The sequence below is a fragment of the Nematolebias whitei genome, chromosome 17 (genome assembly GCF_014905685.2).
Source record: "Nematolebias whitei isolate Nwh7 chromosome 17, NemWhi1, whole genome shotgun sequence".
Classification (NCBI taxonomy): domain Eukaryota; kingdom Metazoa; phylum Chordata; class Actinopteri; order Cyprinodontiformes; family Rivulidae; genus Nematolebias; species Nematolebias whitei.
In genome coordinates, this window is record NC_056514.1 from 24,907,960 (window position 1) to 24,927,745 (window position 19,786).

General features: G+C 38.5%; 2 protein-coding genes across 3 annotated transcripts; both read right to left on the reverse strand.

Annotated features, from left to right (window-relative positions):
• Positions 1-67: 67 nt before the first annotated feature.
• Positions 68-3,789, reverse strand: LOC119423967 (troponin T, slow skeletal muscle-like). The gene is made up of 13 exons (XM_037691400.1): positions 3,768-3,789; positions 1,983-2,012; positions 1,884-1,897; positions 1,787-1,813; positions 1,634-1,649; positions 1,486-1,546; positions 1,295-1,411; positions 1,135-1,212; positions 924-1,037; positions 739-848; positions 554-644; positions 428-468; positions 68-123 (listed from the first exon to the last, which is right to left on the reverse strand). The coding sequence occupies exons 2-13, from the start codon at positions 2,003-2,005 to the stop codon at positions 78-80; spliced, it is 738 nt and encodes a 245-aa protein (XP_037547328.1). The 5' UTR covers positions 2,006-2,012; positions 3,768-3,789; the 3' UTR covers positions 68-77.
• A 1,029-nt stretch (positions 3,790-4,818) lies between these two features.
• On the reverse strand, positions 4,819-19,404 carry LOC119423966 (carnitine O-palmitoyltransferase 1, liver isoform). Of its 2 annotated transcripts, none has more exons than XM_037691399.1 (18): positions 19,264-19,404; positions 18,406-18,545; positions 15,128-15,296; positions 14,847-14,948; positions 14,471-14,608; positions 14,202-14,279; positions 13,719-13,826; positions 12,638-12,722; positions 11,540-11,735; positions 11,272-11,460; positions 11,046-11,151; positions 10,842-10,958; positions 7,877-8,041; positions 7,397-7,525; positions 7,097-7,252; positions 6,888-7,001; positions 6,589-6,681; positions 4,819-6,007 (listed from the first exon to the last, which is right to left on the reverse strand). In XM_037691399.1, exons 1-18 carry the CDS (start codon positions 19,402-19,404, stop codon positions 5,882-5,884), a joined length of 2,352 nt encoding a protein of 783 aa, XP_037547327.1. In that variant the 3' UTR covers positions 4,819-5,881. The 2 variants fall into 2 exon arrangements, with proteins under 2 accessions (XP_037547327.1, XP_037547326.1); XM_037691398.1 differs by lacking the exon at positions 12,638-12,722 and adding an exon at positions 13,207-13,294.
• Positions 19,405-19,786: the final 382 nt, after the last annotated feature.

The following is a 19,786-nucleotide window of genomic DNA, read 5'->3' on the forward strand; positions in this document are numbered from 1 at the left end:
ACTGAACACAACAGCATTGCTGCTTCTACAGTTCGTGAAGCATCTTCTTGTTAGCTCCTGTTTGTGCGTGGCGGGCTTCACTTCCAGCGTCCTCCAACCTTTCCTTTTCCATGGCCCTTTTTGCTGCGTTAAGACAGGAGAAGATTTAAAGCCGATTATGACGTTGCACAACACTGACCAACAGTTTCCATTGTGGTACGAGAAGGAGAAGTACTTCTGTTTCACTTTCTGCTCCATTTATCTATGCAAATGCCTCATGTGTGTGCATCCTGTCTGCTAAAAAAGCCCCGGCACGTGCTTCCTGTGCACAGGCAGCAGCCATTAATCAGTGATATGTTTGCATAGTCAAAGCTTTTCCATGCACCGCTTTGCAAGTCGGGGTTTAGGATTTATGCAATGGATTATTGTAACAAGCGGATTGACTCACAATTTCTGAGCATGTTGGATTCTGTTCAGAAGGACAATAATCTGGAAAAAGGAATGCATAAAATTAAGTAAAAAATGAGCTATTTTTAAAAATGCAAACTTCTGTGATCTCAGACGGAGAGCTTGCCTCGTATTTCTGCTTCTTCATCTTCTCAGTCAGGTCAAACTTCTCGGATTCCAGTTGGTAGATCCACTGCCACATTTCTTTGGCTTTCTCTCTGAAAAACGTGGCGTGACAGTTCCCAAACACTAACCTCAGTTGAAATAAAATAAACTTTAAAAGCATTAGTGTTTGACGAGGCTTTTGCTGACCTCAGGACATCCTCCTTCAGGTTCTCAGTCGCCAGAGGCTTTCTTCTATCAGCCAGAGTTTTCTTCTTGATCTCCCTCGCCGTCTGTTTCTTACCTCGTCTTTGTTCTTCCTGCAGAGAACACATCCTTCCACCGTCAGCTCAGACGATTCGCATCACCGCACGGAGCGTTTAAACTCCACTAACCTTTGCAAGGAATCCTCCAAAATGAGCCCCCATGTTGGAGAGCACCTTCTTCTTCTTGGCCTCATCATCTGCCCTTTTCTTTGCTTCTTCCTCCTCTTTCCTTTGTCTCTCCTCCTGAAGGAGTCAACCGGTTATTCAGCTGTTTCAAAGGCATTGTGTTGCATTCAGGTACAGGGATCTGAACAGGCAACTGAGTGAAAAAGACAATTACTGCGAGTCGTGTCTGTCTGTCCCGCTCTTTTTCAGCTCTCACACGCTGCTGCTCAGCTCTCTCTGCCCGCCGTCGCTCCTAAATTTAAATGGATAAACGTGTCTGCTGAAGACGGATGAATTCATTTTAGAAGAGATAAGATAGACAAAAGTTATTTTACGATTCTTTCTTTGAGTCCAATCAGCTCCTCCTCTTCCTTTTTCCTCTGCTCAAAGTGGACATCAATCAAAGTCTGCAGCTCCAGAAGGTCTTTCTCCATCCTTTTTCTGTGGATGTCCTAACAGCAAGGACAAGTAGGTGTCCACATGTAGGACTGACTTTGACGTGATTAACAGTCTTGAAGAAACTTACGTCAAAGTCAACCCTCTCCCCCTCTGGGATTTTTGGTGGAGCGAGCTGTGTGACCATTGGCCTAAAAGAGCACAAGACAATAGAATAAGTTTGCATCACATATTCACAGTTTTACTTGTTTTAGTCTTATTTGTTGGTCAAATCTTACTTGTATTTGGGGCGTTCTTTAATATGATCATTAGAAGAGAGGAGAAAAATAACAATAATTTGGTTTTGTTGTGATTAAAGCAGCAGAAAACCTCGCAGCAGTTCTGATGTCTCTAAATGATATTCTTTATAATCCACACAGCGCCTGTCTCACCTTCCTCTCCCTGCTCCTCTTCCTCATCTGCAGAAGAGCACAGTAAAGACTGAAAATGTAGCTTAAATTCACAGAATTAATGAATTTATGTTCTTACCCTCGTGGAGTCTTCTGAGCAAAATGAACAGAAAGAATTTGTTAGACAAACTTTACCACAGAATTTGTTGTTGGACGTGCAAAGTTGGACCGTATTTACCCGTGTTCTTCTGTACAGGACATGGTGACACTGAAAATAGGGGGGGGGGGGGGGGAGCATGAATCACAAAAATAAATGTTTTTGTAAAAATCACATTATATTTCATTAAGCTGCAAGTGATTGTGAACTAAATCCACTTTTCCCTAATTTGATGAGGTTTTAATACAAAAATACAATAAATTTTATTCATAGGACACTTCTGCTCAGATCTAATAAGCTTTTACCAAAAATGTTTCATTATTTTTACTATGTTGGCTCAGCATTGTGTGTGTCAATGACGTTGCAGCTCGTCAGAGAGGCACCTATAGATTAAGTGTATAAAATCCCATTAAACAGTCTGTTTGGCTCAGATAGTGAAACATACAGCAAGTAACAAACTAGAAATATGATACAAAAATACTTACTCTGATTTTAAATTTATTGTGATGTAAATTGTACATGTACTGGTGAGAGACCCAAAAAATTAACCTGCTGTTATTGTCTTTTACTTGAGTCACCAAAACAATAGTGAGAATTATATCCACATTTACTAATCTGAAAGCTGATATCTTTATTAACACGTACAGAGAAAGCACAATGTTCAGTACATGTTGGTGTTTTAATCACATTTTAAAAAATCCACTTTCAGTGCAGACTGATGACATAAAATAAGAGAAAGGTCATTCGATGGTAATGAGCTTGAAATAGCAGAGGGATAATGGAGCATCTTGTTACTGAGGACAAGAGAGAGGGACCAGCTGTCCCAACTTTTATGTTTAATTTGATTAACAAAAAAATTTTGGACAAAGACATTAAGCAGGTCACTGATATTAACACCAGCCTCTATTATTATTTAATCCACATGCTGTCTCACTTGACTGACTGTGAGGTTCACTTGCAAATGGTAAGCTTTCCTCAACATCTGAAGAGTCAAGTTCAGTGTAAAAAAATGGTGATTTCATTGCAGATTAAGGGCCACTGCTGAGCTTTGAGTGTATTTACCCAACAGATCAAGCGCCGAGGCTCAGAGCCTTCCAAAGTTAGCTCTGATCCAAGATCTCAGCGCATGTGGGTCTGAATAAATAGAGTCACGGAGCAAAGGCAGATGAAGGATTCAGAGAGGAATTTATCACGTTGCATCACTGTCGGCTAAACTGGCTGAAAGAGTCGCACTCAGCAGGACAGACGGACGAGTCCAGGAATAAACCAGCTTGATGATCATCATGTTCAAAACTAGCATATATGGTACATTCATCACCATTCACTGACCCTCTGCAGAGTTCAGAGCAGGATTTAATGGATATGAGCAAAAATTATGTGTTGAAAGGATCAAATTTCTACATTTTAGTCCAAATTTACTGGGTTCAGAGAGGGTTGTTGGGTTATTATGGAGCAACAATAAAAAAAAGACTTTTAGTTTGAAGGTCAAAAGTAATAGTATGAAAATGACCTCTTGGTTAAGTATTAGTTTGATGGGACCATGTCCACCACTATCAGCTGGCAGAAACAAACAAACAAAAACTTAAGTAACTGAGACTCCCTTCAGTTGATCCATATATTAGAGCTTTTCAGTCTAAACTCGTCTTTTTAGCTCAGTTGCGACCAGATTTAAAGTGTTGCTCTCCATCAACAATGAGTGTTAAACACTTTGTGAAATGCTGATTAGAATAACAGTTGAACTGACTGAAGGTACAGGATAACAAATAATATCTGCTGCTGGAAAGTGACATTTTAAATATTTCAGCACTAACTGAAGCAGCTTTGTCTTAGAAACTGAGTAAGGTCGAGGAAAATAGAAGCACGCACCTGGACGGATGACGATGTTCTTCAATGATGATGAAGAGTAACAACCAGTGGAGCAACACAGCTCTATATATGAGGACCTTTGGGATGTCACAGAAGTCTGAGAATGCGTGTGTTTCTGTGCACTTCTGTTACTGACGCTATGAAGCATGAACCTGCACGGACACCCCCAGTGTGGATCCATGTCCCTTTTTGAGGCAAATTCCATGATTTAATCACCTAAATTGAGGAGAAAGTATGAGGAATGTTTGTTCTCACAAAGATAGAACCACAGCTGTGTGAGTGCATGCCTTAATTTATTAAAGGACGGCGGTGATTGGACGAGGACCACGTGCAGCTTTTGGGGGCTTGAGATGAACTTTGAGAGGAAGGATAACGAGGCGAGGGTTTCTAAATGACCTCACTGCTGAAATAAGAGACAAAGACAGGTGGCTGGAGTGCAGACAGATAACATCTGAGGGTGTCCTGGAGGGTCTGGTACCAGGATGAAAGAAAGAGATTCGATGGACCCCAGAGACCAGGGTGGGGGAGGCAAGAACTGTTCTCCAAAAAGGTTTAGCTGTAACATCCTCAGAGAAATATTGTGTTGTAACTAAATGTTGGGGACTGATTGGTGTACAATAAATTTTTTAAATGTCCTTATCTTCAGGATTTTTTCCCCTAGTCAACCACTAGATCATTCTCTTCTTTGAACGTCTTAAAAATATAATTTATCTGGGAAAACCCCTCAAAAGTAAGAACTTTGGGCTTGGAGTTTGTTAACAAATAATCTCACTGATAGCTTCAGGTACTGTAGGTGTGTTGTCTGTGTGTTCATGTGATATTTCCATTGAACATCAGCTGATTGTTGAAATGAAGGGTTCAGTGTTCCTGCTCTCAGCTCACCATCGGCAGCTGCACTCACATCAAGATCCTGTTGGAAATGAGAGCAGTTGATGGCGTGTCCACTGAGATCTGGATTGGTTTAAGAGAGAAGCTGGAAGCAACAGGACATTTTCATAAAAAACAAAACAAAAAAACAACCTCATTTGAACCTATGTTTTTAAATTCCCTTTTAATATTGCATCAAAAAGCATTACAATGGCAATAATATAATATATGCAAACAATATGGTTTGTTGTGGCGTGAGTATCAGCAAATAAAGGCAAAGATCAGTGGAAAATTAACAGAAATCTGTGTCACTGGCAACAAATTGATCATCTTATCCACACCTGACTTGAGGAACTGCAGTGTGTTCATAAATAAAGTTTGCATTGTTACGGCACAAATTTAAAACATGTAAAAACAAAGTTTAAAAAATGTGGCAGTGAAGTAACTGAAGTTGACAACAGCACAGTTTTGCATGTAGCTTAAATATGTTCACAAATAAACCAAGAGTTCTTCTCGGTGAATTTAAATCCTGATAAAAAGTCTGAAACCGCAGCCCATGTTTAAATCACCTCAGCACAGCATCAGAATCTTGTACGTAAAAAGCAGATTTACAGATTGAGTAAAGACACAAAAGTCACAGACTTCTGAGCTTTTAAAAGACCTGCTCTGACCTCTACAGCAACTCTGCGTTCAAGTGGTAGAAAATGAAACGACCTCAACAGTCCTGCACGTTATCCCTTCATCCAACACCTTCCAGCTAAAATGTCTCACGCTGTATTATCAAACAGGAATTTAGTGGCACCAAGTGAGTCATGCTTTTTAACATCAAAACATACTGCACTTTAATCTGAACCACTCCCTGCAGTAGTGACATCTGAACTTTCTAGCCTAATGATTGGTGCAACAAATACTGTTTTTTTTATTATAACCAAACTTTACAATATTAATTATATTTACTGTTCTGGATTACTTTAGATTGCTTGATTTTTAAAACTACAACAATTGTTTATTTGTCCTTGTGTGGACCATTTTTCTCTCCATACGCTGTCACAGTTATTAAAACATACACAAAAAAATAGACGCATCGCTCGCGTCACTTAAAACAGCCTTCACTGTCACCCATTGTTCCCAGAACCCGTCTTTTAAATGTCGTCCAACAAATCTCTCAACACGTAAAGAACAAAAAAACTTTTCTGTTTGTGACAACACACTCTTTCTCTTCAGCATCCTTTCTTCTGAGCAAGCGTCTACTTCTCTTTCTTGACCTCAGCTCGACCCTCCGCCATTTTGTTGGGCTCCTTTGGGCTCAGACTCAGCAGCTTCAGCAGATCGTGCAGAGCTTTCCTTATCTGATCTCCAAATCGATGGGCATCCTTGAAGAGAGACAGCGAGGAGAGATGCAATGTATCAGGGAGGAGAATTCATTTAAATTTCACAAAACACCACCACCAAAAAAACCAACTTTTATACAATTACTGAATATTACTGTATAATATTTGAAGTAGTATAAATCAGGGCTTGTTAATAAAAAAATCATCTCAGAACCCTGGACAAAAATTCAAATATCTATTTAGACCAAGTTCATGGAGACATAACTGAAGAGACTTAAAGCTGTAACCACCGCAAAAAGTGTCTCTGCAAAGTATTTTTGAGGCCAGAATATATATGCATGCATCATTTATTATTTAAAACAAGTTTTTCTCCTTTCAACTTCAATAATCTGTGGAATGTTTTGTAGAATTATTGCTTTTGTTCACATTAAAAATACAATTGAACTCCAAGTTGCAAGGCAACAACATAGAAAGAATACCAAGAGGGGTGAATACTTTGACAAGGCTCTGTCATACCAGAGATCAGTAATGATCTGAGTAATCCTCCAAGTATTCCTTGAGACAAAATTAAGTCTATTATATTGTTTTATTTGGCTGCATAGGAAAGTGTTGATTAAACTCACCGTGCTGGTACAGGAGTGTTTGCAGGAGATGTGGAAGTTCATGATGTTCTCTGATAAAAACATGTAAGACAACCCATAACCATCATCAGCCACCTGAAAAGACACACATATTACAAACTCTCAAGCTGATTACTTTTGGTGCACCTGTGTTTCAAACTTAAGAAATCTCTTGAATAAAACATTATACTATAAGCAAATTACATTAAAAAAAAAGCACAAAATGATTTGTTTTTAACTGTGCATGCAACTATATTCAGATATGAAGTTTCAGTTCTGATCTTCCAGTTTAAAATACTGACTGGTCCAAAGCCGCCTCCACACGAGATGTACTCTGGATTGTTAACCAGGTCAAACAGCTCCACCTGCTGGACAGGAGTCTGACTTGTGGACAGTCTCCATGGTTCAGACAACACCTGAAACACACGGACACCGTCACGCCTCAGATTCAACAACAACAACCTAATTTAGAAAATGTAATACAAATAAAAGACAAACTAATAAAAATAACCTCTTTCAAGAAGGGAGACTCCAGGCCGAGATATTTGGAAACCACATAGAGGCAAAATAAATGTCTATCAATACCACCTCCGGTCATGGCCATGCGACACAGATGCTGGTGTTTCTCCGACGCTGACTGAAACAACCGCCGGCACACCTCTTCTGGCTAGGAGCACGATTATTTAATTAAAGAAACAAAAAGACACATTTATAAAGAAAACAACTGGAAGGAATACTTTTCAAGAAGAGTATAACTGTGCAATCATTTATTTTATAAATCAAATTTAATGTTCAGCCTCCGTATCCTCACCTCGCCACTCTCTACCGCTCGGACAAAAGCACTGCTCTCATTGGTGCAGGAGCGAACGGTCTCAGTCCGGCCCTCCCTGAATAAACGAGTCATGGAGGCTTCGTACGTCAAACAGAACGTCCCCCGATCCTGAGATGCAGGGAAAAAATAATAATAAACACAGATATGCGAAAATTTGCCACCATTTTGTGTCATTCATTTGATGCCAGTTTAAAATCACATTTTTATTCTTTAACTGTTCAGTCAGGCAGAAAATTTATGACACAGTGAGGATATAAAAAAAAGAGCAACACACAGAAACTGTTATAAGTGCAGAAAATATATTGTTTACCAGTAGTATGCAACATGTTTTGTTTAACAATTTCAATACAGACTTGCTGATAATGAAGCTGATGGTAAGTCCCAACAAAGAGGCATAACCATTTTAGATGTGTAAACGTGTATAAATGTGTACGTGTTGTTTGTCAGAGCGAGGCTCACCCTGTAGTAGGCCAGCTGAAGAGCCATCTGAATGAACGCATCAGGACTGACTCGACACTTTTTGATCTTTCCTTTACCAAAGTCGCGAAAGGAGAAGACATGAAAGTCCACATCATCTGCTAGAGACTGGGCCACAGCCAGAGACTCTGAGATCTGCTCCTCACACTGAAGAAGGCGTTCAAACCGTTACCAACAGGACAGAAACTTGTACAAGTATTACACAGCAACTTTGAATACAAATACACACTAGCTTGCAGATAGTAATGGACAATGACTGACAATTTTGATATTGTCATTAAAGTACAGTAGTCCCACGCTACTTCGCGGTTCGTTTATCACGGACTCAATCTATCGCAGTTTTTCAAAATAAGATTGGACATACACAACTGGCTGATTGATGGATGAGCTGCACGATCGGCATGGACTTTTTATTTAAAATAAATTATTTAGCACCTGTGTGCAGCCCACAGCTACAGAAGATGCTTCCTCCTGCGCCTCTGTGCAGCCCACATTGCAAGATAAACGTCCTGCTGCAGCTGACCTCTGTGCAGAGTGGAGAAGTGGGCGTGGCCAAGAACGCTTGCAGGTGGCAAAGAGCATCAAGGCAGAGAGCTGAAATCATGACATTCTGTGCGCTTTTAGAGCGTTTAGAGTTTACCATATTTTCCGGCAGACTCGTCGCACCGCCCTATAAGTCGAATCAGACCATATTTGTCTCATAAAGTGGAAAAATCCATAAATATGTTGCTTTGCCATATACGTAGCATCTATTTTGCATCACCGCTAACGTGTCGCGTTTGTTACGCGTCTCCACTGACAAACCGGAAATGTGGGCCGAACCTGGAAATGTGGACCGGTGTTGTACCAAAAATTGATTGGCTGCCAAATGACGGCCGTAGGAGCGTGCACGGGAGGACTTTAACAAGAATTTATCAAGATTAACACTTAAAAACAATTATTTGTTTGCTTGAAATTATAGTAAAGGTGTGTCTCAGTCTAACTTTTGCTTAATAAATGCTCTTTGAGGGTCAAATCAGCTGCATTTCAAAACCCAATTTGCGGAAGCGGCAGGCGCAGAGGGACGAGCCTCCGTATTTCTTCAAAATTTAACAAGATAGAACACCTAAAAACAATTTCTTGTTTGCTCGAAATTATAGTAAATGTGTCTTTCAGTCTAATGTTTGCTTAATAAATGCACTTTGACAGTCAAATCAGCTGTATTTCAAAAGCCGATATGTGGAAGTAAACCAGTGCACGTGACGAGTCGCTGTGCAAATTTATCAGGATAGCCACATTTAAAACAATTATTTGTTTGCTCAAAATTATAGCAAATAATCTCAGTTGAACTATTCCTTAAAAAAAGCACTTTAATGGTCAAATCAGCTGAATTTCAAAAATAGTTTTGCTGCCTCGGTTGTCCGAGAGCACGCAGAGGGAGGAAATCAGGAAAGAGGAAAATCGCTTGTTTCTTCAAAATTTAACAAGAAAAGCACCTAAACAATTATTTGTTTGCTCGAAATTATAGCAAAGGTGTGTCTCAGTCTAACATTTGCTTAATAAATGCACTTTAATGGTCAAATTGGCTGTATTTCGCCGTGGCGGTGCAGCTGGCCGAGCAGAACTAAAGTGGGTTGTAATGGCAGACCGATTGTGTCATTAATAGCTGGTGAAGATTCTCAGTCATCCAGGACATGGTAAATTCAAAAAGTTCAAGACTATACAATAGAGTATAAAGTGAAGCATAATAAAAAAAAGTCCAGTTGTTTTTGTCTTGAACTTTTTTGAATTTGTCATTATAGCCACGTTCACCTAATACATGATACAACAGCAGGCCTGACTACTACTATTACTCTGCTGCCATCTAATGGCTGAAAATGGTACTGTTCAATTTTTACTACTCTGCTGTCATCAAGTGGCTGAAAGTGACACTGCTCAAATTTTTATTTATTTTTTTAGTCAGAATGAATGAAAACGGTCATATCTCAGCCAAAAATTGGTTTATAAATATGGGAAAAAAAATCCATAAATATGTCGCTTCGGCCTATAAGTCGCAGGGCATGTAAGTTATGCAAAATCTGTGACTTATACGCCAGAAAATACAGTAGAAACATCGTTTAGAATATTGCAAGAGTGTGGAAAGGGTTTAAAACGCCTTTATATATATATATATATATATATATATAACTACTACTAACTACTTGTAGTATTATTCCTACTTCGCGGTTTTTTTTCTTATTGCGGGGCTTCGGGGTATGGATCACCCACAATAAACGAGGGACTACTGTACATACATTTTCAACTAAAATAATGAAAAGTGTTTGTCTTCATTCATATTAAATATGTTCATGCCTATATTTTAAACAAAAATATGAAATAGTTAAGTTCTAAATCAGAATGTGTTTGCCAACTTTAACCCACGCTAAGTACAGTGGGTTAAATTATTGTCCAGATGATATGCTGAGGATTTCTGTGTTCAGAATTGTGTTCTAACAGTAATGTTAGAAACAGTCTGTTGTTGTGCTCACACTTTCTGAGCTATAATAATTATCAGTGTTTCACCACTATCCAAGGAGGACGCCCCGCCCTGTCAACAGAATCGAGCGCCCTGTCAACCGAAACTGCTACCCCGCTGCCAAAAGTTCTGCTGCTTCCAGACGGGGAGCAGAGATTGTAGCCACAAGATAATTGTCTTCGACTTAACATTAGTAACATAAAACTTTGAGGCTCTTTTGACCTTGGCTGAGTCTGTCAGATTTGTTCCCTACACTTTGTAAACTGCTTTGCATTATGCAACCATGAAATTACTTTTCATGAAGAAATAAAATGCTACAGCTTATATTCAGTGTTAAATTTCAAGAAACCATATATTGATTTAAGAATAAACCAAGAGTGCCATGGTTATACTGAAAGCCTTTGTTGTTTAATCTAAGAACTAAAAGGAAACATATGTGAATGGTTAACTAACTTCAGGGACAATTTCCCAGTTGAGCTTCTGTGGATGAGGAAGTGATGAGTCTACTTCTCCTTTACAGTGACCCTCTTCAGTGTAGCCGAGCTGGAAACTGTCAGTAGCCAACATGTACTAAAAAACACAACAGATAGAGTAAAAGGCCTCTTATCAGAGCAAAACAACACTGTGTAACCTTTTAATCTTTCTCACGTTTCCTACCTCCCATACATGCGCCACTACTGGTGCATCGGCCCACGAGTGCTCTGCGTTTATTCCACTCTTTCCATTCTTGAAGAAAATAACTGAGAAGGACTTGTCAAACCACCTGGACGAGAGCCAAGATAAATAACTGAACACTGTGGAAATTTCCAATCTATTTAAGAGCTCCCACACAAACTACAGCAACTTCACATTCACAAAAATCGTCCGTTTAGTGTGGAAGTACCTGTCGTAACATTTGCCGTGCAACAGAGACTTGGCGTAGCGATCTAAACTGGCAGCTGAATCCTCTCCATTCATGCAATGTTCATCTTCGTCCAGGGTCACAAAGAAGGCTGCTCTCTCAATGCAGTCCAGGGAGCGTTTGTTGACCCCACTGCTGAAATACTTGGCTCTTGCTTTGGACCAGAGGATTCTGATTGACATGTGAGAGAAAGTGAGATTACCATTTATGATGTTGCTGTACATAAACCATAAAATCATATCGAACTCACCTCTCTCCTGCAGTCAGGGCTCCAAGATTGGCCTCTCCTTTGAATGGAGGGGTAGAGTCATCGAGGATCCTTTGAATCTGGAATTCAACCTCTCTTGGTGACAGGAGTCTGCCTGCCTGGTAAACTCTGAGACGAAAGTAGCGACCTTTGTGGTAAACCACTATGTAGTCACTGTCCTGCCAATGTTGCACAGTATCTTTGGACATATAAGAGAAAATAAAATAGACACAATGAAATAATTTAATGTTGAAAGATTTTGTCATTTGAATACATTTGGTGAGCAACTTAGTAAGTACTCTGCTGAATGTGAAAATGCAATTTGCAGCAAATGGGCATAAAACCACACAATCAAATTAAAGAGAAAAATCCATTCCAGAATACACACTTTGTTTAGTGTGTCTGGTGTACAAAGTTATTTAATATCTCAACATGTTATGTATCTAACAGTAAGTTCAGTTGTTTTTATATTAGTGTATGTTTTTTTGTCTTTTATAAGCACAATTTAAAATTTAAAATTGCTAAGTTTGAATCTTCGCAAACAATGCGGTTAAAAATGTAAACAGAATTGGGAATATTTTAAATGTCATTAATATAAATAATATTGATGTGTGTGAGAACATCTTATCAAAGAAACATTATTTAAATTACACAGTAAGATTCCTGAGATACTGTCACAAAATCCTTAAATCTGTCCGAGGCCAAATGAGAAACAGCTGCCCAGATGAAAAGTATGCTGGTTATGGAGAGAGAGATTAAAGACGTGTTGCTCTAAATATTGGCTATTAATTTGTAAAATTAGAATGTTTGATCAAAACTCATCACCTCTTATAATTTCTATAAAATTAGAAAAACTGCTCCAATAAATATGTTAGTTTTGATAATCAGCTGCACATTTTTAGAACTGAAATGTTACACACAAGTAAGCAATGAGTTTCTTTTCACTGTGATTTTTAATATGAAATGACTCACAGGCTTAATTTTATCAACATGATGGACAGGAAAGAGTAACTGTAGAAGGAATTAATGTTAAGGACATTTTTTTATTAGAGTGCATTGGCATTTAGAAGTGGGACACTTATGTAAGAAGGTAAAAACTACCTGTTAGAGCTCCTGGGATTCGACAAGTGTCAAACATCCGCTCAAACTGATAGGAACAGCAAGGAACTGCAGACCTTAATAACCACTGAGTAGGTTGGAAGGAGATGGGCAAATGCAAAAACAAAGTGAAGGAAAGGAAGTGAGGAAATGAAGGGAAATTTAAATCACAAGTGTTTTTGTATGATTAAAAAAGGGAGCAAGGAAGAGGAGATGAAAAGACGAGACAAAAAAATGAAGGGGCAGAAAGAAAATAGGCATCAGTGAAAGAACATTTGCAGAACCCTGGACAGACCTGAGATGAGAGCAGTAGCCGAAGGAAGACAGAAGAGACAAAGTGAGCTGTACAGCACACACACTCAGTGAATCACAGACGTCTTGCTCAAACCACACACGCGCAGTCCTTCATACTATACTCTGTTACTTGTGTTAACTCTGGAGGGTCAGGACACCTTCACTCAAACTCATAAAAGGACCCAGAACCGGTGCAGGCTTGTGTTTTTTTTGAAAGATCATGACTCAAACAGCAGCTCGTTGTGTTTCTACATGTGTGTTCAAATCAGTCTCTTTACCGGTCTCCTCGCCAGGAATGCGTGTGGTGTTGAATATCCTCTCACACTGAGCAGCACACAGAGGAATGACAGTGCCTGGGATGCGACTCTGGGAAATGGAGAGGATCAGACGAAGGCGATGGTGCAGAGAGAAGAAAAGTGGAGGGTAGAACAGGAAATGTAGATTCAGGCAAAAAAAATGTTTTTTTTTGTTTGTTTTGTTTTTAAGAATCAGATTGAAAGAGGAAGGAAATGTTTAAGTGAGTAAAGGAGAGAGTACAAAAGAAAGATGAGACATGAGCATGGTATGAGAATATCAGGGAAGAGGTTTTGACATCTAAATTCAAGCCTAAATGAATAAAAGTCTAAATAAATCGGTGATAAATACTGAAAACAGGCTGTTGCAGAATCAAAACACATTCACACATAAACACATACATCCATGAAAACTGACTGTTTACAATAAGAAGTATTCTAACAAGAGACAGGACATCTGTACTGAGCAGCTGATGTCGAAAGGTGGCTAAACTTACAGGTTTAATCTCCTCTTTGTTGAGTTTTCGGCGGTAGAGGAAGAAAGCATGGATGCAGTTGCCTGCTCTGGCTGCCTGGATGGGTGTTGGAGTCACATACAAGAAGTCCTGGGGAGAAAACAGATACATGGATTAAAGAAGGGGACTTATTTATCATTCACAGGTACAGTATACCTGAAATTAAAAGCCCAGTAGAGGTTATTAATGGTCTCTTTGTGATTTGCTGATCAAAGCACATAAATTACCAATATATAAAATCCAGATCCAAATGGTATACATGTATTAACTTAATGAAATCAGTTTATCTAAAGGCATGAAATAAGTCCACAAAGATGCTAAAATAAAAAGATTTCTTCTTGAAAATGTGTTTCTTTACTTCCAAATAGTTGCAGTTACTTTCAAAGCAAAGATGATGCAATGAGTAATCTTGTATCAGTACTGGATTAGCATAATAAAATAATTCAAAACAGTTTTTCTTCTTACCATTCCATAATAGTTACTGTTGACCATGATGGGGCTTCGTCCACGTAAGTAGACATATTCCTCCCACCAGTCACTGACCTGAAACACACAAAAGCCCTTGTGAGAATGCAGCCAGCTGTGAGTCACATTGATCTAATATTCAGATGCGATAAATTATTAAAGTTACAAAACCATGCAAAGCTATACATTGTTAATGGAATTTCTTATTTTCTTGGTGTTGGCCTTTTAAGTTTCATAACTTGGCCAGAGGACTGTTGTCAATCACTTACGTAGTTCGAGGCCCAAAGAGCTTTGAGTTTGAGGTACCACTGCAGACGGTTACCAAGGCTGCCCTCAAACTCTGCGGCCAGCTTCGTCATGCGCTCATACTCGGCATCATTCATCAGCGGACGCACTGATTCCAAGTACTGAACAAAACACAAAATGAAACAAAGCAAAATAAAAAGAAAATCATTTAATACTTTACTAAAAGCAAAAACAAAAGCTAACACCTCCAGCAGATCTACTACGAATTATTAAATTGATCAATTGCCTTGCAGAAACATACAAAGATCTGGCAGCAACATGTGACCATCAGTAAAGCTCTCTGTTATTTATTCAGTAATAGGTGTGACATCATTTCCTGTGCATCATGTAACGTCTCACCCTCTTGACTGTGTCCTTTATGGTGGGGACAGGGAGGTTTGGCAGTGAACCCTGGTAGCTGTAGAGCAAAGGCTTTCTGCCAGAGAAAATCCGCACCAACGCCTGGCATACACACACAAACACAGACAAACTCAACCAGTGGCAAAAAGACATCTTGCGAGTCGTAACGTTTTATTTTAAGAGTTTAATTTAGTATAAATATAACACTACACTGTACAAAGTGACTGAACTGGGAGACAGTGAAAGGAGTGTTTAGTTAAAAGATGAGATAAAGCACTCACCACCCAGATCTTGGTGGTGGTGGACATCTTGCCATGCTGCTCAAACATCCAGCGATGGTAGGACAGGAGCTGCTTGAGACACAGGCGCATGGTGAAGATGAGCATAAGCCACAGCATTGTGCTGAAGAGTACAGCCGACACCACCGCTTGGCACTGCGTACTCATCTGGCTGGAAAATAAGAAAGAAACAGTGAACAAACTGACAAAATAAAGTGACAATATCTCTATAAATTTACATTTACAATATGAAAAATATCATAAATGTATGGAAATAATCTGTATACTTTCTTCACTTCTGATTTTAATAGTTTGTAAGAATAAATGACTGTGACAGTGACACATCTGACTCTGGTTCCTTTGTTTATCTGTTCAGAGAATATTTATAGGGTAAATGTCAGACGGATTCATGCCAAGACAGGTTAATGTTTGTACCAAAATACTGTTGCAATAAAAACAATGCTGTGAGTCTCTGCTATGTTTTGGTGTCATTTTGTGGTTTACTTCTGCAGCTGTTTGACAAACACTCTTTAGAAAAACCGTGTTATGCTTTACTTTAACAGAGACCTCTACCCAACCTGTCTAACAGGCTCTGACCCTGACCTTTTTGTCAAATCCTAACCATGTGATCACACGTTCAACCACAAGCTCCCCAACCAGTACTTGTCAATCAAGGAACGGGACTAGAAGTGTCTGTCAAAGTACAAAATAACTGGAGTCGAATCAAAAAAATATTAGGTAAGTTTATTAAAATGTTTTAAGTCTACAAAACCTTTCAATTTACTTTTTGATTCTTAAATATTTAAAATGACGAGTAAATTTAGGTTAAAACTTGTCTTTAAGTTAAAAAAAATGCATATAATCTAGAATAACAATAATTTTATCTAATACAATACAACTGTATTTATAAAACACTTTAAAAATCAACACTGCTGGCCAAAGAGCAGTTCACTGAGAAAAACTATAAAATCTGTTAAAACAGTAAAAATAATGAACCATTAATATATTGATAAAAACAATGCAAATAATTAAAGCCAACATCTCAAGCTGAGTTAAAAGCCAAGGAGAAAAAAAGTGCTTTAAGTAGGGATGCACAATATTGGATTTTATCCGATATGCCGATATTGTAGAGGAACATATATCTGTGATATATTATCCATAAATTAAACGGATTCATTCATTTTTCTGGACTGAATAATATCGTGCATTGAAATTAAAATGTAACGTGAGACGTTAATTTTCTTTGACCCATCAAATGAATGCGGTCATTTATTAACAGAATCAAAGTTTAACATCAAACATTTACATTAATTTGGCAAATTGATTTCAACAACAACATAATTGATTAGCAAGCTTTACAAGGAGGAAACCATACGGCCATGATTTCCCCATTTCAAGCATTACAACAGACATTTCTGAAAATATCTGGATGATCACTGGCAAGATATAAGAGTTTAAAGATAGGGGATGAAGGAGTTAAAATTGAGAGAGAAGATGGATGAGGGAAATGTGTCGGTATCAGAACGGCACTCTCCGTTAAGATCTCAGCTTCCTCCTCGGTACACTTAGGTAATGTAAATCGACTCTTTACCTGTAGGAGATGTCTCCACTGGTACGGAGTTCCATTTAACGCACCCTTTCAGCGTCTCCGTAGGAACAGCTGTGAATCGTCCGAAGTAGTGACGGTACTTGTTCGACACACGTTCACCTCCCGGTTGGACTCACATGAGTTGTGAGTCCGTCAGAGTTCCACTCAGATGTGGAAGATTGCATAATTCCCACGAGACTCGGAAGAACTCCGGATCATGTCTGGAACTCCTGTTCTCTCCAGCATTTCTTCTGTTCGGTTTGCTCTGCGAACTGAACTGCTCTCCCCCCGCATTCGACTGCACTGGCTGCACTCGACTGGTTCGAACTAGGAAGTGCCGACATTTAAAGAGTTCTATTTCCGGTTCATTTGGGAAGTTCCTGATTGGTCGATCGACCAAACAGGGGTGTGTTTTAGTTATGTAAGAGGTTATTAGAAGTCAGAAAAACAAAAAAATTGTTTTGGAATGGACAGAAGATGTTTTTGAGACAGACGAGAGAAATGTTTAGGCGAGTTGGGGGAAAACAGGTGCCAGCTTCTCTATTTACGTCTGAGAGGATATAAAAACATGACAGTTCGTTCCAACAACTTGTCTTCTTGCCTCCAACCTTGGACCAACTTACACTTGCTCATTCCAGACAGAAAATCAGAAAATGCATGAATTACTCCATAACACATTCTAACTTGATTTCTACTTTGAATGAGGATTAAAAATCAATAATACTGTTTCACAGTTGATTTAAAATGAGTAGTTCACTTCAACATTTAAAATGGTTTGAACTAACACACTTTGATTATCAAGACATTTGTAAGATAGTAATGATAATAGAAAAAGAGAGTGTTCTTTCAATTGATCAGTGCAGGACACTTAGGAAGTCTCTGGATGAACTTAATCTTGTGTTTCTGGACTCAAATCAATGAAATACAGTTCTTGTCCCAGGAAGGCCCTCAAGGCCAGATTTGACCTGAGGCTTAGTTCACTACAATATGTTAAAACTTATTTGGTCGATAACCGATACAATACCAATATTTTTCCCCCTAGACCTACTTACAGAGATGACATAGCTTTCTTTGCTGTGGAATTAAAATACTACATTATTCTACATGGTTACATGGTCTTTGTCAATTTGGCCTGCTACCAAATGCAGATGCCAAAAAGGGGACTGAAAATGATGTAACACTATATAAATATATATATATATATATATATATAAAACATGCCTTTTATGTTGGTGAGTTATTTTGATGGAATGGCCGATGTCTGATATTTAACTTTATCGCTAATATCAGCCAATACCGATGCCATGCCGATAATATTGTGCATCCCTAGTTTTAAGAGAAGATTTAAAACCAGGAAGTGAATCAGCCTGTCTGATGTGCAAAGACAGCTCATTCCACAGTTCAGGGGCAGCGACTGAGAACACTCTGTCACCTCTCAGACTCATTTTAGAATGACCATTTTGCACAGACTTTCAACTGAAACTATATGTGACAAAAAAATAAACAAACTGTTTCTAACCGTGAGTCAAAAAGTTAGTTTCAGATACACTATGTTTACCGGAACGTTCCTTAAATGTCCTTCACATAGTATGCTGATTTATCTGTGAAATAATGTAGAAGCAAGAGAAAGAAACCCGAATGTGTCCACAGTTTTCAGCCCACTCATCTGTACGTGTGAATACTGAGTGATTACCTGACAGGCAGGTGCTCCTGTATCTTGGCTATGAGACCCATGGAAGGATCAGAGCGAGTGTACATCGTGGCTAGGATTGCTATGACCACGAAAAGCCAGGAGGAGGGACTGGCAGGGTATACGCCTGAGATCACACTGTTCTGTTAAGGTGAGAGAAAAAATTAAATGGCACTCTATTTTAAATTAGAACATTAGCTTACACATTCATAAATTATTTAGGAGTAGACAAAAATCAACGTCCGTCTCAGTGAATATCCTCTTCAATTACACAATGAATAACCAGTGTGCACATATCTAACATGGTTTGAACAACTTTTGTGTCATTTATTACTTTACAAATTTTATTGTAAAACAGAAGATGAAAATATACTCTTTAAATAAATGTAAGTACCATTAAAATAAAACTGTTAAAATTCCCAAGCAAAACTAAATTACGTGAAAACGTAAATAGTGTGATAAGATTCTCAATTTTACACTTCCAAATATGTATACTGTCAGTTTTTCAAGTTTGTTTTAAAAGAAATATTCTGATAAATCTTTGTTTTTGGCATTAATTATATTTATTTTGCATGAGTTGCTGAACAGTTTGTATCTTTTACACCAGAAAATATGCAAACTTAGACAAACATGCAGAAAATAAGAACAAACTTTATCATAGTGATGCTTTTTGTTCAACGAATTAACATTTCACTTATATTTATAAAAACTGCTAGAGATTTGAGGTAAAACAGTACCAGCAATATCAAAGGAAGTAGATTTGGATTAAAATGAAACACTCATTATAACATTCTCAACAAAGAATATTTAAGATAGTTTTGCCACATAGACAAAACAAGATAAAATCCAAAGCTCTGATACCTTGACCCTGATAATACGCTTCTTCCAGGAGCGCACACCAGAGAGGTAGATCTCAGAAAGAGCCTGGTGAGAAAGCCGCAGATCGATGCCCTCTGGAGTGACAGTGAACTGAAAGGCCACTGCCTGGTGGGCTTCTGCCATGATTACTGAGCTCCAAGTGAGGACCTGATGTAGACAAAGAAAACAAAAAAGAAAATCCTCTAAATGACAGCTCTTGTAAATGAGTCCTCGGGGCTCAATGGGATTTACCTATCTAAATAAAGGTTGAACGATGTCCTGCATTAAAGCCACACTTAAGATACACAACAAAACGACCAACCTCAAATGAAAATCATGAACAAATATTTTTTAATTTCTGCACAATGGTTACTAATCTTTGACAACAGCTGATTCACAAAACAAACCACTCATGTATGATGTGGGTTTTGAGTGGCATATGCATGGACATCTTGTTTAAACTCAACTGCTCCTTCACAAATCTTGTATAATAAATAGTAAACGAGATACTTTTTTGTTGGTTTAT

Excerpts from the sequence above, each read along its gene's own strand:
- LOC119423967 (XM_037691400.1), bottom strand. The coding sequence starts at position 2,005 with ATGTCCTGTACAGAAGAACACGG. Across the intron at positions 645-738 it reads CTGAAGGAGGATGTCCTGAG|AGAGAAAGCCAAAGAAATGT; the intron begins GTCAGCAAAAGC and ends CACGTTTTTCAG. Across the intron at positions 469-553 it reads TGAAGAAGCAGAAATACGAG|ATTATTGTCCTTCTGAACAG; the intron begins GCAAGCTCTCCG and ends TCCTTTTTCCAG.
- LOC119423966 (XM_037691398.1), bottom strand. The coding sequence starts at position 19,404 with ATGGCAGAAGCCCACCAGGCAGTGGCCTTTCAGTTCACTGTCACTCCA. Across the intron at positions 11,461-11,539 it reads GCCCTGACTGCAGGAGAGAG|AATCCTCTGGTCCAAAGCAA; the intron begins GTGAGTTCGATA and ends CATGTCAATCAG. Across the intron at positions 6,682-6,887 it reads GTGGAGGCGGCTTTGGACCA|GTGGCTGATGATGGTTATGG; the intron begins GTCAGTATTTTA and ends GTGTCTTTTCAG.